Raw genomic sequence first — 13,606 nt, forward strand, 5'->3', positions numbered from 1 at the left:
TTTCAGTGATTGAATAAACTTACATAATATATAGGTAATTTAATTTTTATATATTGTTAAGCATAAATTTTTATATTTATATTTAACAATATGTAATTATATTATTTAAAGAAATTAATATATTTCATCATCATTATTATATATATATATATATATATATATATATATATATATGTGTGTGTGTGTATATATAAAACCTACTATATATACTTTCTTAACATAAATTAAATAATAATTTAAAACAAGTTAATAGTTTTAAGTACATAAAGGCTTGCAAAGTTTTTTCACACTATTATTTAACTATAGATCGATTATCATAAATTTTAACTTATACCATATAATTATATCTTAAGAGTAATATCTATTATAATAATATGATTTCGTATTGATTCACAATATATTTTTTTTTTCACATTGATGATGGATTCATGAAAGTACTTAAACTCAAATTTACCTAGTAAGTATACTCAACTTTTTACAAAAAAAAAAATATATCTAGAAAAACGCCAACAAATTGGCACATACATGGCCCAAACATATACGAAACTGTATGGTAGACCAACCAGTCAAAACACGACCACGAACCTATGAAGCTTTCCACTATGGAGGATATATATATATATATATATATATATTGGTTATAAAAATGTATATAAAATGATTATAAAAATGTTTCCAATATAAACATTTAACTGCAAAAGAATATTTATTATAGAAATATGAAAAATTGTTCCACCTGTACATATTGTTGGATTAGAAAAAACATGAGACATAAAATTTAATAAAAATCTTGTTTAACTAAAAATTGGAGAAAAAAAAGGAAATTAAAATAATTTTCTCTAACTTTTATTTTTCCACTAATTTAGATGCTTTTATCTTCCTTCAAATCAAATAATCCGTTAAGTAGTCACTGGGAGTGATTAATAGTTCTAGAAATATTTTACCTTCATTAATGATTAGATGTGTTAATTTGAGATCAAGAATAATTAACTCTAGACATTCATGTATATTTGGTTAATAATGATTAACTTAATTAGATTTTGCTTTACATGAAAATATTAGGCATAATTTATAAAATAATTTAATTTTAAGAGTATATTAATCTTATAAATTTATGAAATTTAATAAAATTCAAAATACTAACTCATCAGATTTCAATAATGAGAAAAAAAAATTCACTACTCTCGTTAAATAGAAAATAAAATTTTAATTCATTATAAAAAAAACTAATTATATAGTTTTAAAATTTAAATGATTAAATTTTAACATTTTAGTTTTTCGGTCTGAAGTTCATGCTCCATTATTAATTAGACTCATTGCATTTGAATATTATTCATTTTATCTCTCGTAATCCTTCACGGTTTTATCCTTAAAAAATGTTTTGATGAGTCAAGAAAAGAAGAAATTTATAAATTATGCTCACATGTAGCTTAGACCCTTCTTCTAATAATATTTGAACCTCAAGTCTACTATATTGTTAATTAAGCTCCACCACATGCGTACGAAAAATTGTCTACTTTAGCTCATGTGTGAACTTTCACTATTTTAACGCATTGGTATGGGAAGTGTGTAATTAATTTACGTTTTATTCTCTTCTCTTTAATTAAATTAGATCGCCTTCGTTGCTCTCCTAATGTTGTTGCAGGTGTTAAATATAGTTTGGTTTTCATCTCATCGATAGCGACAAACCCCTATCCATCATCGCCTATTCCCTTATTTAGGAAACCCCAAAGCCAAATTTTCTCTCATTTGTGCTTCTTATGAGAAGATAAACAACAAGGACAAAGGACCTGCTAGTGGAAAACCTTGCTGGGAACGAACAATGGCTACGCCGCCAAATAGCAGGCTTCACACCATGTTGCGGGCATCAGTGCAATCAGTTCAGTGGACTTACAGCCTCTTCTGGCAACTTTGTCCACAACAAGGGTACGTATAAACGTTTGTTGTTAATTAGTTAGTTGCTTCCTCGAATTAACACCCATATTTCTTAACTGGGTTTAGTTACACAATTTATATATCTATGAGATCAACTAGCAACAAAGTTGTGTATAACAGAAGAGACTAGTTGTCTCTGATAGTATTTAATTATGTTTCAATGTCTTTAAAAAAAGATATATATATTTATTTGAGAAACTAAAAAAATTCTATGGGATCAAGTTTATTTGTCATAACTAATCTAAGTCTTGTATGTATGTGACATTAATTGATGATGATTAATGAGTTTGAAGTGGATTGATATATATTTGATTATTAATAATTAATAGGATATTGACTTGGGGTGATGGATACTACAACGGAGCAATTAAGACACGGAAGACAGTGCAAGCAATGGAGGTAAGCACTGAGGAAGCGTCTCTGCAAAGAAGCGAGCAACTAAGGGAGTTATATGAATCTTTGTCTGCTGAGGAGACAATAAACACGCAAACACGAAGGCCATGTGCTGCTTTGTCGCCTGAGGATCTAACTGAATCCGAATGGTTCTATTTGTTGTGTGTCTCTTTCTCCTTTCATCTTGGTATCGGGTAAGTCAACTCCAAGTCCAATCTTACATTTTTACTTTTCTTAATTTCCCTTTACTTTGAAAATTATTTCATTTATTTCCTTTCTCTTTTCATTACTATCAACCCTTCAACACTACTTTTTTATTATACTTCAACCCTTCAACACTGTCCATGGATCATTCTTTGTATCAAAGAGAGATTTCTTTTTCTTTTTCTTTTTTTCATTTTTCATCAGATAGATCATGTAAAGTACAGTTCTTATGTCTTAATACCCTTAAATATTAATCATCTCATCAATAATCTTAATTTTTTTTCTTCATATCATATCTCATCATCAATCTTATTAATATTTTTCTCTTTTGTCATATAAATTCATTTTGGTGTCTAATGACTTTTTTCCTTCAATTTTTTTTTTCAAACGCCCTCATCTCTTGCCACTCGATCAAATAATGATGGTATCAATGAAGAGGTTGTGTTTGTAAGAAAATTGAGTTTCTACTTTTGGGGAAGAAGTAACTTTTTATTATACTTCTTATTTTCTTTTTCGGGATATGAGACTTAAGCGTTGAAAAATATAAAATCCTCAATTTTTAAAGTGAAATAGTTTTTATTGTATTTATATAAAAAAAAACACTTGATTGATAATTGAATTTTTTTGAAAGACTCTCAAATTGTATATATTAAAAATGAAATCTCACTTTTCAGAGTGATCTAATAATTTTTTATTATATTATCTTCCTCATTATCATGCATGGTTTTTTTGTTATAAAACACTTCTTCTGCATTTTTAAAGAAATTATTAACATAATTACTTCTCAATTTATTTTTTAAAATCAAAATTTCATATTTTTTGCTTGAAACTCAATTGTTATATACATAAATTAGTTAACGTCAAATTCATACGCACACATATTATATATTAAAGTTTTTTTCATGGGTAACTGATCTTATGTTCTCTTCTAAAATATAACAAATAAACCTCCAATTGATCCTTCTGATTTTATGAGTCAATCATTCTAATCTTAAAGATTTAAAAACCCTTCACTTGTGCCTAATTTTATAAAATATCATTCGCTTTAATGTTTATTTTTCTTTCACGAAATAAAAATGAATTAAAATGAACGATATTTTTTTAACACAGACTTATATCTCGGAAACTAATTGCGGGATTTACTCCAAAAAAACAAAAACTTGGTACCCATTATTTTAATCATTCTTTTAATTTTAAATACTTTTTGAAAAATTTCAACTTTATATTTTTAAAATTCAATCTAAATTTAATTCATATAAGTCGGTGGAGGATCAACTTGAGAACTTTAGTTAAAGCTAGAAAGAAATTTGCAATGATGATTTGAACTTTGAAGCATTCGAAGCAAACATTATTTTTTTCTTTCTTCTTGCTTTATTTTCTTTTCCACTGAAAATAAAGTCACCCCCGGTGAATTATAAAGGGAGAGAGAGACTGTTGTTGCTTGTTTAGCCCTAACTTTAGTTAAAGCCAATTGAAAAAGGGAATTGCTATAGTTGATACGCTCAATCTTACGAAGACCCCCATAAAACAAATGTCAATAACAGCTCGAGATTATAAAGGCAGAGACAGACACAGTTGTTTAAATTTTTTTTTCGATACTCGAGACTTCAGCTGGCACTTCCCTTAGAAAAGAAAAGATATAGTTACTCCCAGTGAAACAGAAAGGCAGAACTTGTATAGCAGCTGCAAAAGCCAGTTGTGCTAACATATACATCATTTCAAAACAAATTAAACCTCTTTGATTGTTTTGAAGCTCAAAATCATATCGAGTCTTCCAAGTCATAATAATCGATTTTTCAAGATAAATAACAGATTTTCAAGAATTAAAATTTATAGTCGCTATCTCAAGGAAATAAAACCAATTAGGGTCCATAAAAAATTGGGCAAGTACCTTGAAATAATCATACCTTAAACATTAATTAAAATCCATCACAAATATCTTTTTGCAAACTAAAATATTAAAAAAAATAATAACAAAAGAAACCTTGGGTAAAGCTAAGTTCATCGTGTGTGTGTGTCTATATATATATATCAAACAAAGAAGAAATGGTAAGAAAGGGAACAGTCCTCATCTACTTTGTTAGCCTCGTCATCATCACTATTTTTCCCTGGCCTTCACTCGCAAATCAAAAAAGAAAAGAAACAAGTCACCCTCATCTAAACCTCACACACCCTCTTCATCCTTGTTTAATTTCATATCTTTGCATCATTCGTTCACCATGCATGTTGCTGTGTGGGGACATTCTTGGCTTCGAACTATTTTGCAACTCCGTACCACGTTCTAGTTCCTTGAACAGTAACCCTCACCACACATGCATGATTGTCACTGCACAGCATGACCACACTGTTCAAGGAACCACCACTCGTCCTTTTCACGGCTTCCCTATTTGTTTTGACGAAATACCAAGGTTTATAGAAAAGGACAAGATGTTTCAACAGAAAAAGCCACTTCCTTCACAAATTTGGGAAGGGGCAATTTTTGTGTGGCCCCAAATATGCAATTTATGTCTCGACTGTTGTTGCTTCTCTCCCTACAGTTTGTCTTTTCCTAATCAACCGTTCCAAACAAAGTGTTATAACTATAACCTCATTTCCCCCAAATGAAAAATGTGCACCTGATCCACCAGTGAACCCTTCATGCATGCTCCAAGGGTTTGGTGCACATGCAATCTAACTTTTTCATGTATTACTAGAGGTGTTCTATATTTCAACATATAGAAGGCTATGTTTGATTTTCTGTCTGAAGTGATCCAACTAACTGTTAAATTTCGCGTTGAAATATAACCTCATATCCAACTACTATGAACTTTCTCTCTGTGGTAGTCAATTCTTTAGTTCTACTTTAAACTTTTCAATCACAATTTTATCTCCCTCACTCTCTCTTAATAGTTAATAGTTTTCACACTACTCTTTTCATTTGGGAAATTATACATTGGGCCTCCAAGTTTAGATGATAATTAATAAAACAGCTTTAGGTGATGAATGTATCTGTAGCTTCTTTTCACCCAAATCTTTATCTTTAGACTGAACTAAGGTGTGATTGGATAAAAGGGAAATTATTTTTATACTGACATGCATGTTACATTCTTTAAATTAAGAATGTGTATTGAATGGTTCAATTCTCTTGTTTTAGTTAATACTTAAAACTAGTGATATAAGAATGATGAAAAAATTTATGTGCAAATAATATCAGTATGTGTAAAATTAAATCAGTTTTGTGAACTAAAACCCCAGCACACAGGTTAAGGAAATATTAAAATTAAATACACTATATTAGATATTTCTAATTTCTTAATAAAGCATGTGTTAAATTAATGACTTATAACTGATTGATGTACTATAAGGTTGCCCGGAACAGCATATGCCAGGAGGCAGCATTTATGGCTCAGTGGTGCAAACGAAGTAGACAGCAAAACTTTTTCAAGAGCTATTCTTGCCAAGGTACTTAATTAACAAATACAGTAGTAATTCACACTTTATCCTTGACTTTTGGGCACAATTCCCAGGCACTGCAGAGACACAGAACAGAAGAAGCATAAAAAGCAATATATCCTTCTTCCAACCCTGTATGATTGCAATACAAGATATCTAACTATAGATTCAGAAAAAAAAAAAAAAAAGACATCTAACTATATAATTGATTTTTCACCACTTAAAAGTTGCTTTTCAAATTCTCCCGAACGTTTTCTGTACTACCATAGTTATTTAAAATTGGAAAAATTTTCCATGCATGAAGCTTCACTTACTAACTAGCTTCTCTTCTCTCTTTCAATGACGGCAAAATCTTCCACGCGCGGCCAGAGTGCTCATATACAGGTGAAATTTTTTCCAACTTGTCCATTTGTCCTAGGCATATCTTAATACATTTTTGTTTCTTGAAAAGACTTTTTGACTAGTAAAGTGGAATTCATCAAAGTAAAAGGAAAGAGATGAATAATAACATAAAAAATCCATGGTTTTAACATACAGAGAATCTGACATATAAAGCTTCCATAACAAAAAATAATAACAAAAGGAGCTAGAACAAAAACAATAACAGAAAAAATTGTTTCTTAAAAATTATTTATTTATCTTGGTCTCTTTATAACAAATATTTGATATATAATTTAATTGTACGTAACACATATTTTTAAACTAATGAAAATATTTGCTAATTTTTTTATAATTTTGTTTTATTTTTTCTCTTAAAATTTTAGAGATTCAAAGTTAATAATTATATTACAATTAATAATAAAATTTATTTAATGTTAAACTATAAGATGCAAACTTTTACATAATAGGAAAAAAAGAAGTATAAGTACTGTATGATGATAATGCAATACATATATGAATGAAAAAGAAAATGAGATGTATAAATAAAAGAACGAAAATGTGATTAATGAGTTGAGAGAATTAAAAGATGCCAATTTATACCAAAAGAGAAAATCTCATAAGAGAATGGAAGCGAAATGCAGCCTTTTCTAATAAAAAATATTTAGTTACTTTTAAGAAACTAATATTATTTATTAAGTAATTAATATTGTTTAATTTTAAAAAATAACATCAGTAAATTAATATATTTTAGCACTCTACAGCAATGACTTCACATCACATATCTGTCTTTCCATTAAGTCGACCCGACTAAAAGCATATGAATTGTCAAATGAAATTTTTATTTAAGAAATATCAAAACTGAATAATATAGTACAACTTAAAACATATGACATTCAGTTATAATTTATACGTTTTTGCCATGCAAATTGCAGACAGTGGTGTGTATTCCTGTGTTGGAGGGCGTCGTTGAGTTGGGCACAACCGATAAGGTAATACTAATTAACAAGCAAAGAATCCCTCGTACTAATATTAATATTCATGTGCTGTTTTTGTTGAACAAATAATGTCCTCAATTTAATACGTGTTTCTTCATCAATTAATAAACTAGATCGAAGAAGACCTAAATTTCATCCAACACATAAAGAGCTTCTTCATAGATCAGCAGCCTCCTCCTCCCACGGCAAAGCCTGCACTGTCAGAGCACTCCACCTCCAATCTCACTTCTTCATACCCTCTTGTTATTGTTCCTGTCACTGCTGCCGCCACCGCCAATAATGTTCTCATCCAAAACGACATGAACATTGTTGATAAAGGAGAAGCTATTATATTGAATAATAATAATAATAATACCGAAGCAGAATTATTAGCAGACCCTAACAGTAACAGTTTCATACCGAGCGAGCTAATGGAGCTGGACCACCAGTTGGAGGAATTCGGGGTCGGATCACCTGGAGATGGCTCCAATCACTTGGATTCCTTCCCCAAAGAGGAGTCAATGGCACTGTGTGCTGCAGGGTTGGAGCTCCTTCAACTTCAACGACCACCAGCTCCAGGTAATTAATTAAACTATGCTACACTATTTATTCATTTTCTTCCCACTTTTCTTTCTATTTTTTTCTTCATTTCTTATTAAATTTCTCACATTTATTTATTTTCTCTCTCTCTCGATCTATCTATCTTCCTTCCACTCATAGTACTCCAAAAAATGAGGGTATATGTTTAATATTTTCCTTATTTAATTATTTCTTAAGATAATGTATATTTCTTAATAAAAATATTATTGGGATAAGTTGATACATATGATAAAATGATATGTTTGTGAGAGAAAACTTCTATTAAAATATTTGAAAATTAGTTATGAATAAATTAAGATATTATTAGAAAATAGTATTTTCTTAATTTTTTAAGAAAATTAAGAACTTCATTTCTTAACATACCATTTCTTTATCAAACTCAATAGATATAGATAGACAGCATAAATATTTCTTACTCTCTCGTTTAATCATAAATTATCATATAATTTAATTTTTTTAATTTTTATAATAATTACTTTAAAAATAATAATAAAAGTGATTAATCTTGAGTGATATTGACATTGTAAAAGTCTTTATTTTAACAAAATATTAAAATTAAACTCTTTCAATATCTGTTTTTTATTAAATATCTGTGGTAAATAGTGTAAAAACTCCTTTAAAGTGAGTTCATTAATTTATAAAATAAGTTATATTTTATGTTTAAATTTAGTACATTGAGTTATATTAAACAATATCTTTTATGTGCCTAAATATGAGATGTTAAGTTCGTGCCTACTTAAAAATATTTCCAATAAGAATATCAATTTCTACTTTAATTTCACTTTAGAAAAACCCTTAAGAGTATGACACATTCATACATCAACAACTTTTTTTTTTTGTTTTTTTTATCTCTTCTCATCACATTATATCATTTATGATATTTATATTTCTCCATATCTTCTGTTTCTTGCTCTCTTAAGAGTCTATTAGCATTGAAGATTCATCATATTTTCCCTTAATTTATTCATGGCTTAGTATATTTTGTTTTGCAGCACATCCTCCCACAGAAAATCTAGCACAAGGCGACACAGACACCCACTACTCTCAAACAGTGTCCAGCATCCTTAAAAAGAACTCCAGCAGGTGGTGGCCGGATTCACCCTCCGTCAACCACCCCACTGACTCCTTCCAATCAGCTTTCAACAAATGGAAATCCGACACTGACAACCACCACCACTATTTCCACGAGACGGTGGCCGATGGCACCTCGCAGGGGCTCCTCAAGTACATTTTGTTCAACGTCCCTTACTTGCACGCCAACCGGCTCAAGGGCACGGGAGCTTCGTCATACGAGACTAATCACGTGATGGCGGAGCGCCGCAGAAGGGAGAAGTTGAATGAGAGGTTTCTCATTCTACGTTCGATGGTACCTTTCATGATGAGGATGGACAAGGAGTCCATTCTGGAAGATACCATCCACTACATCAAACAGTTAAGAGAGAAGATTGAGAGTCTCGAAGCGCGTGAGCGCCTCCGGGGGAAGAGGAGAGTGAGGGAGGTGGAGGTTTCGATCATAGAGAGCGAGGCGCTGTTGGAGGTGGAGTGTGTGCATAGGGAAAGGTTGTTGCTGGATGTGATGACAATGTTGAGGGAGTTAGGGGTGGAAGTGATGATGGTGCAGTCTTGGGTTAAGGATGATGGAGTGTTTGTGGCGGAGATGAGGGCCAAGGTGAAGGAAAATGGTAACGGGAAAAAGGCTAGTGTTGTTGAAGTGAAAAATGCCCTTAACCAGATTATACCACATCATGAGCCATACACACTTTGTTCCAATGATCACTTTTAACCATGCGTTTGGACTTTAATTAATTAAGGTGAGACGGCTGTGCCAAACATGAAAGGTGTGTTTGTTAGTTAATTGAATAAATTTGTGTAAATATTTAATTCATTTGGTCAACTAGGAACTTGAATTGATCATGCATGTAATAATATATATATCATGAACTTTGCATGGAGGGTGGGGGGTGGTGTGTCATACCCATGAATGTCCTCCTTAATTAATTAGTCTCGACCTCTGCATGTAATAAACATAGTTTCACGTACGACTGGGATAATTATGTTGTGAGACAATATTCTTGTAAGGAAAGTTTCATAAACATTGACTATGTGCGATGTTTGTTGTATTGAATATTTAATTGGTGATCAAATAAATAATACTATGTAAGCAAAAAATTATACTTAAAATAAGTTGAAATATAATTAAAATTTAAAATTGGCGCCGTTGTTTGACTTAGGTGAGTTAATGAATTTCAAAGACATAAACAAGAATCAAAGATTAGATTTGAGGAAATATTTTGAGGAGACAAACTTAGAATTGAAATAAAATTAGTGATTTGCTAACGTTTAGTCAAATGAAGTCTTAGGAAGAATGGTTGAAGGATTGCAGGACTTGAACCAAATTTTTGAAGACATGATCAAAATTGTAAATCTGAAGTGAAGGTGCAAGTGTTTCAATTGAACTCTTATTTTATTTATTGGGATTATTATTTCATTAAAAGTATTGTTTTTTGAACACAAAAAATAAATTATTGAAATTGTGGAGAGCTTTAGATATATTTTGAACTTTGTTACTACTCAAAATAAAATGTGACTGATTACTGTATATTTTTAATGTGAGTTATTTTTATATGTTCATATTTAAGAATAATATTTTATTTATGTAAAGAGTTACTTATTTCACTTTATTTATTATATGTAATTTAGACGATGAAGCATGTTACATTCCCTATAATTGCAAACAGAAACCATCAACATTCTAAAAGACAATAATAAATTCAACATGTCCTCGTAGCCTATTTACCTTTCTGTTATACCTAAAGTCACGTTTAGGAGGAAAATGCATAGGCTGATTGAAAGAAGAAGGGGCCTTGATTAACACAAACAATTTGATAGGACCTACACAAAAGCAGTTAAAGTATAACAGTGGCATTATTATAGAACAAAGCATTTAAAAATATTAGGAGATAACATAAAGAAAATTCATTCAAATTAAGAGTATATACTCAAATTGGTCCTTAAAAAATACATGGCACATCAAGTTGATCCAACAAAGATTTTGGACATCAATCTGATCCCCCAATTTTAAACGAATATCAATTTAGCTCCTCAAACGGTCTTTGAACAACAATTTGGTCCCAAATTGATGCTTATTTCACACTAGAAAAGTCCAAAATTTTGAAGGATCATCTTTAAGACTCATGTATCTTTAGAGGACCAATTTGAGTATTTAATCTTCATACTCTGTTTAAATAAACTTATACATAAATACTTATAAAAAAAGAAAAAGAAAATATAAATTGATCTTCTTCCCTAAGTTAAAATCAACTTATAGTAAGTTCTTCTCTCAGGTATAAAGCTGAAATACATAAGTTGATTTTAACTTATGAAAGAAACTCATTTTATTTTACCGTCTTATATATTCTTATCTAAAGTGCTTATCGAGCAAACAGGACCTTAATGTGTATCAACTAGAAGAAGAAAAAAAGTGAATAAGTCCCAGGATAGGTCACAGAGCCAGCATCCTTTGATATCAATGTCCGAATTGACTGTTAAAGAAAACACGAAACACAACCTCCAACACTCCTTCCTCTCACAAAACACACATCATCTTAATCCAGGAACATAAAATTACTATCAGTAAGGAACCTTTCTCGAAAAGTGTCGGCCGCTTTACTCCTCGCAAAATCATCATTAACCTTGCAGAGGAAAAATTCAAGACATAAATATGCTGAGGTCGAAGTGGGCTAGCTCCGAGCGCCAAAACGACACCGTCTACGATGGGAACCTCGCTGATCATGGTCTTAAACGCGGTTTGCATATTCAAAAGTGAATTCATCAACTTATCCAATCTCTTGGTCCCCACCTTGATATCCCTCATTTTGCTAACGTGCTTTCTCCGAAACGATGGCTTCACCTCAGTTCCCAACTCCATCTCCTGAGGTTAATGACAAATTCAGGGTTCGTGCAAATCGAATAAACAATAATGAATTGAAAGTTGAAATTCAAAATTTCCACTAAGAATTTATAACATACCAGTTGCTTGTACTCCGAATGCATTGCGTCAAATTCGAGGCTCATATCCTGCACCATGCTGCATAAATTAAATCGAAATTGAAGAATGAAATTGAAATTGAAATTCCATGTGTTTGAGGGTTTTGAAATGAAGGAAAAGGACATACGAGGGTATTTGCTGGTGCATGTAAAGGATGAATCCTACGACGTCGTAGATGGTGTGAAAGATGGCGGAGCCGCCCAAGGTATCGGATTGTGAAGATTTTTGCTTAATCAATCTTCGGCTATGAGTTGGCCATAATGTATATGAATTAGTTAATCCATATATTTTTTTTTATAAAAAAATATTTACTATTTAAAAAAATTAATTTATTAAAAAATTAAAAAAAAACATATGAATTAACTAATTGTATAAATTATATTAAATTAATTGATACTTAAATTTACATGCGCATTAAATATACATTAGAAATTTTACTGTTATATATAATAATATTATTTATTTTATAATAATATAATTGAACTATTAGTTCAAATAATTAAGTGTCGTACAATAACACGAAAGTCACAAATTTGACTCTTGTTTGGATCATTAATTTTAAATTAATTCGTAAAACATATTTTTAAAACATTTATGAATGTAATCCTTATGAGTTATACAGATCACCTGATCCATATAACGAACATTTTAAAAAACTTGTTATCTATATTAGATGCATAAGCAATATAAGTGGTGCACCTAACAACACCTCTATGTTCTTCTTGCTGCATAAAGTGAAAATCTATGGCACTATTTAAATATAAAATGATTCTTGGGTCCATTTGGCTGATTGGATGGAAAGTAAGGAAGGAAAAAAAGAGATTGAAATTTAAATTAAACAAAAGGTTAAAAAAAATATTTTATTTATTTATTTTGGAAGTCAATTTTTCTCTCTTACTTTTACTTTCACTTCAACTAAATAGAAAAATAAAAATAAAAAACTCAAAAAAATATTGTTATTTGTGTTTTCTTTTCGCTTTGTTTTTCCACCCAACCAGACACTGTGTGATTCAATATATTGTTTAGTTTAAAGTACGAAAGGGATTTTAATTAAGAGGAGAGGAGAGAAGAAAAGGAAACAAGTCACTCCATTGCATTGTACTCAGAAGGCTTTCGTGGACTATTAAACTTCCTTGTATGGCACCCATAGGCTTCCGTGAACGATTGGTAAGGCAAATAACATTCAATTTAAAAAACATTAAAAAATTGTACACCCATTTCCTGGTTTTTGCATACCTCAACTATTTTTCTTTTCAGAATACTCTATAAAAAAATGAGTCACGCATTCTTTCCTCAGAAATTATATATTATAGATTTCAAATAATAAGTATCCTTGATCATTTCCATATCTACATGAAAAAATCTTGTAGGATTCGAATGGATATGTGATAGCTCCAAAACATATAATTTCTCCCATAACAAACAGCATTCTCATATATGCAATGATATTGCATCCATTATCCTATGTTTAGCTCTCGCTCCATCATAAGTTAGAATTTTCCATTAATGATGGTTTTTTACTCCCATCCTCCATTGATTTTCTGAATTCTACAATTCCTTTCGCCTGTTATCTACGTTTTGGGTTTTCCGACTTCAATTCAGAATTTAAGTTTCATTTCTATATAATTTTACAATTCTA

The 13,606-nt window shown here is 30.5% G+C and overlaps 1 protein-coding gene and 1 pseudogene across 1 annotated transcript; one reads left to right on the forward strand and one right to left on the reverse strand.

Annotated features, from left to right (window-relative positions):
* The first annotated feature begins 1,501 nt into the window (after positions 1-1,501).
* On the forward strand, positions 1,502-9,800 carry LOC100780422 (basic helix-loop-helix protein A). The gene is made up of 7 exons (XM_003553410.5): positions 1,502-1,926; positions 2,265-2,522; positions 5,877-5,973; positions 6,334-6,348; positions 7,278-7,334; positions 7,454-7,898; positions 8,912-9,800. The coding sequence occupies exons 1-7, from the start codon at positions 1,823-1,825 to the stop codon at positions 9,700-9,702; spliced, it is 1,767 nt and encodes a 588-aa protein (XP_003553458.1). The 5' UTR covers positions 1,502-1,822; the 3' UTR covers positions 9,703-9,800.
* Positions 9,801-10,632: 832 nt separating this feature from the next.
* On the reverse strand, positions 10,633-12,226 carry LOC100780964 (uncharacterized; annotated as a pseudogene).
* Between the last annotated feature and the right edge of the window lie 1,380 nt (positions 12,227-13,606).

Source organism: Glycine max, chromosome 19 (assembly GCF_000004515.6).
Source record: "Glycine max cultivar Williams 82 chromosome 19, Glycine_max_v4.0, whole genome shotgun sequence".
Classification (NCBI taxonomy): Eukaryota; Viridiplantae; Streptophyta; class Magnoliopsida; order Fabales; family Fabaceae; genus Glycine; species Glycine max.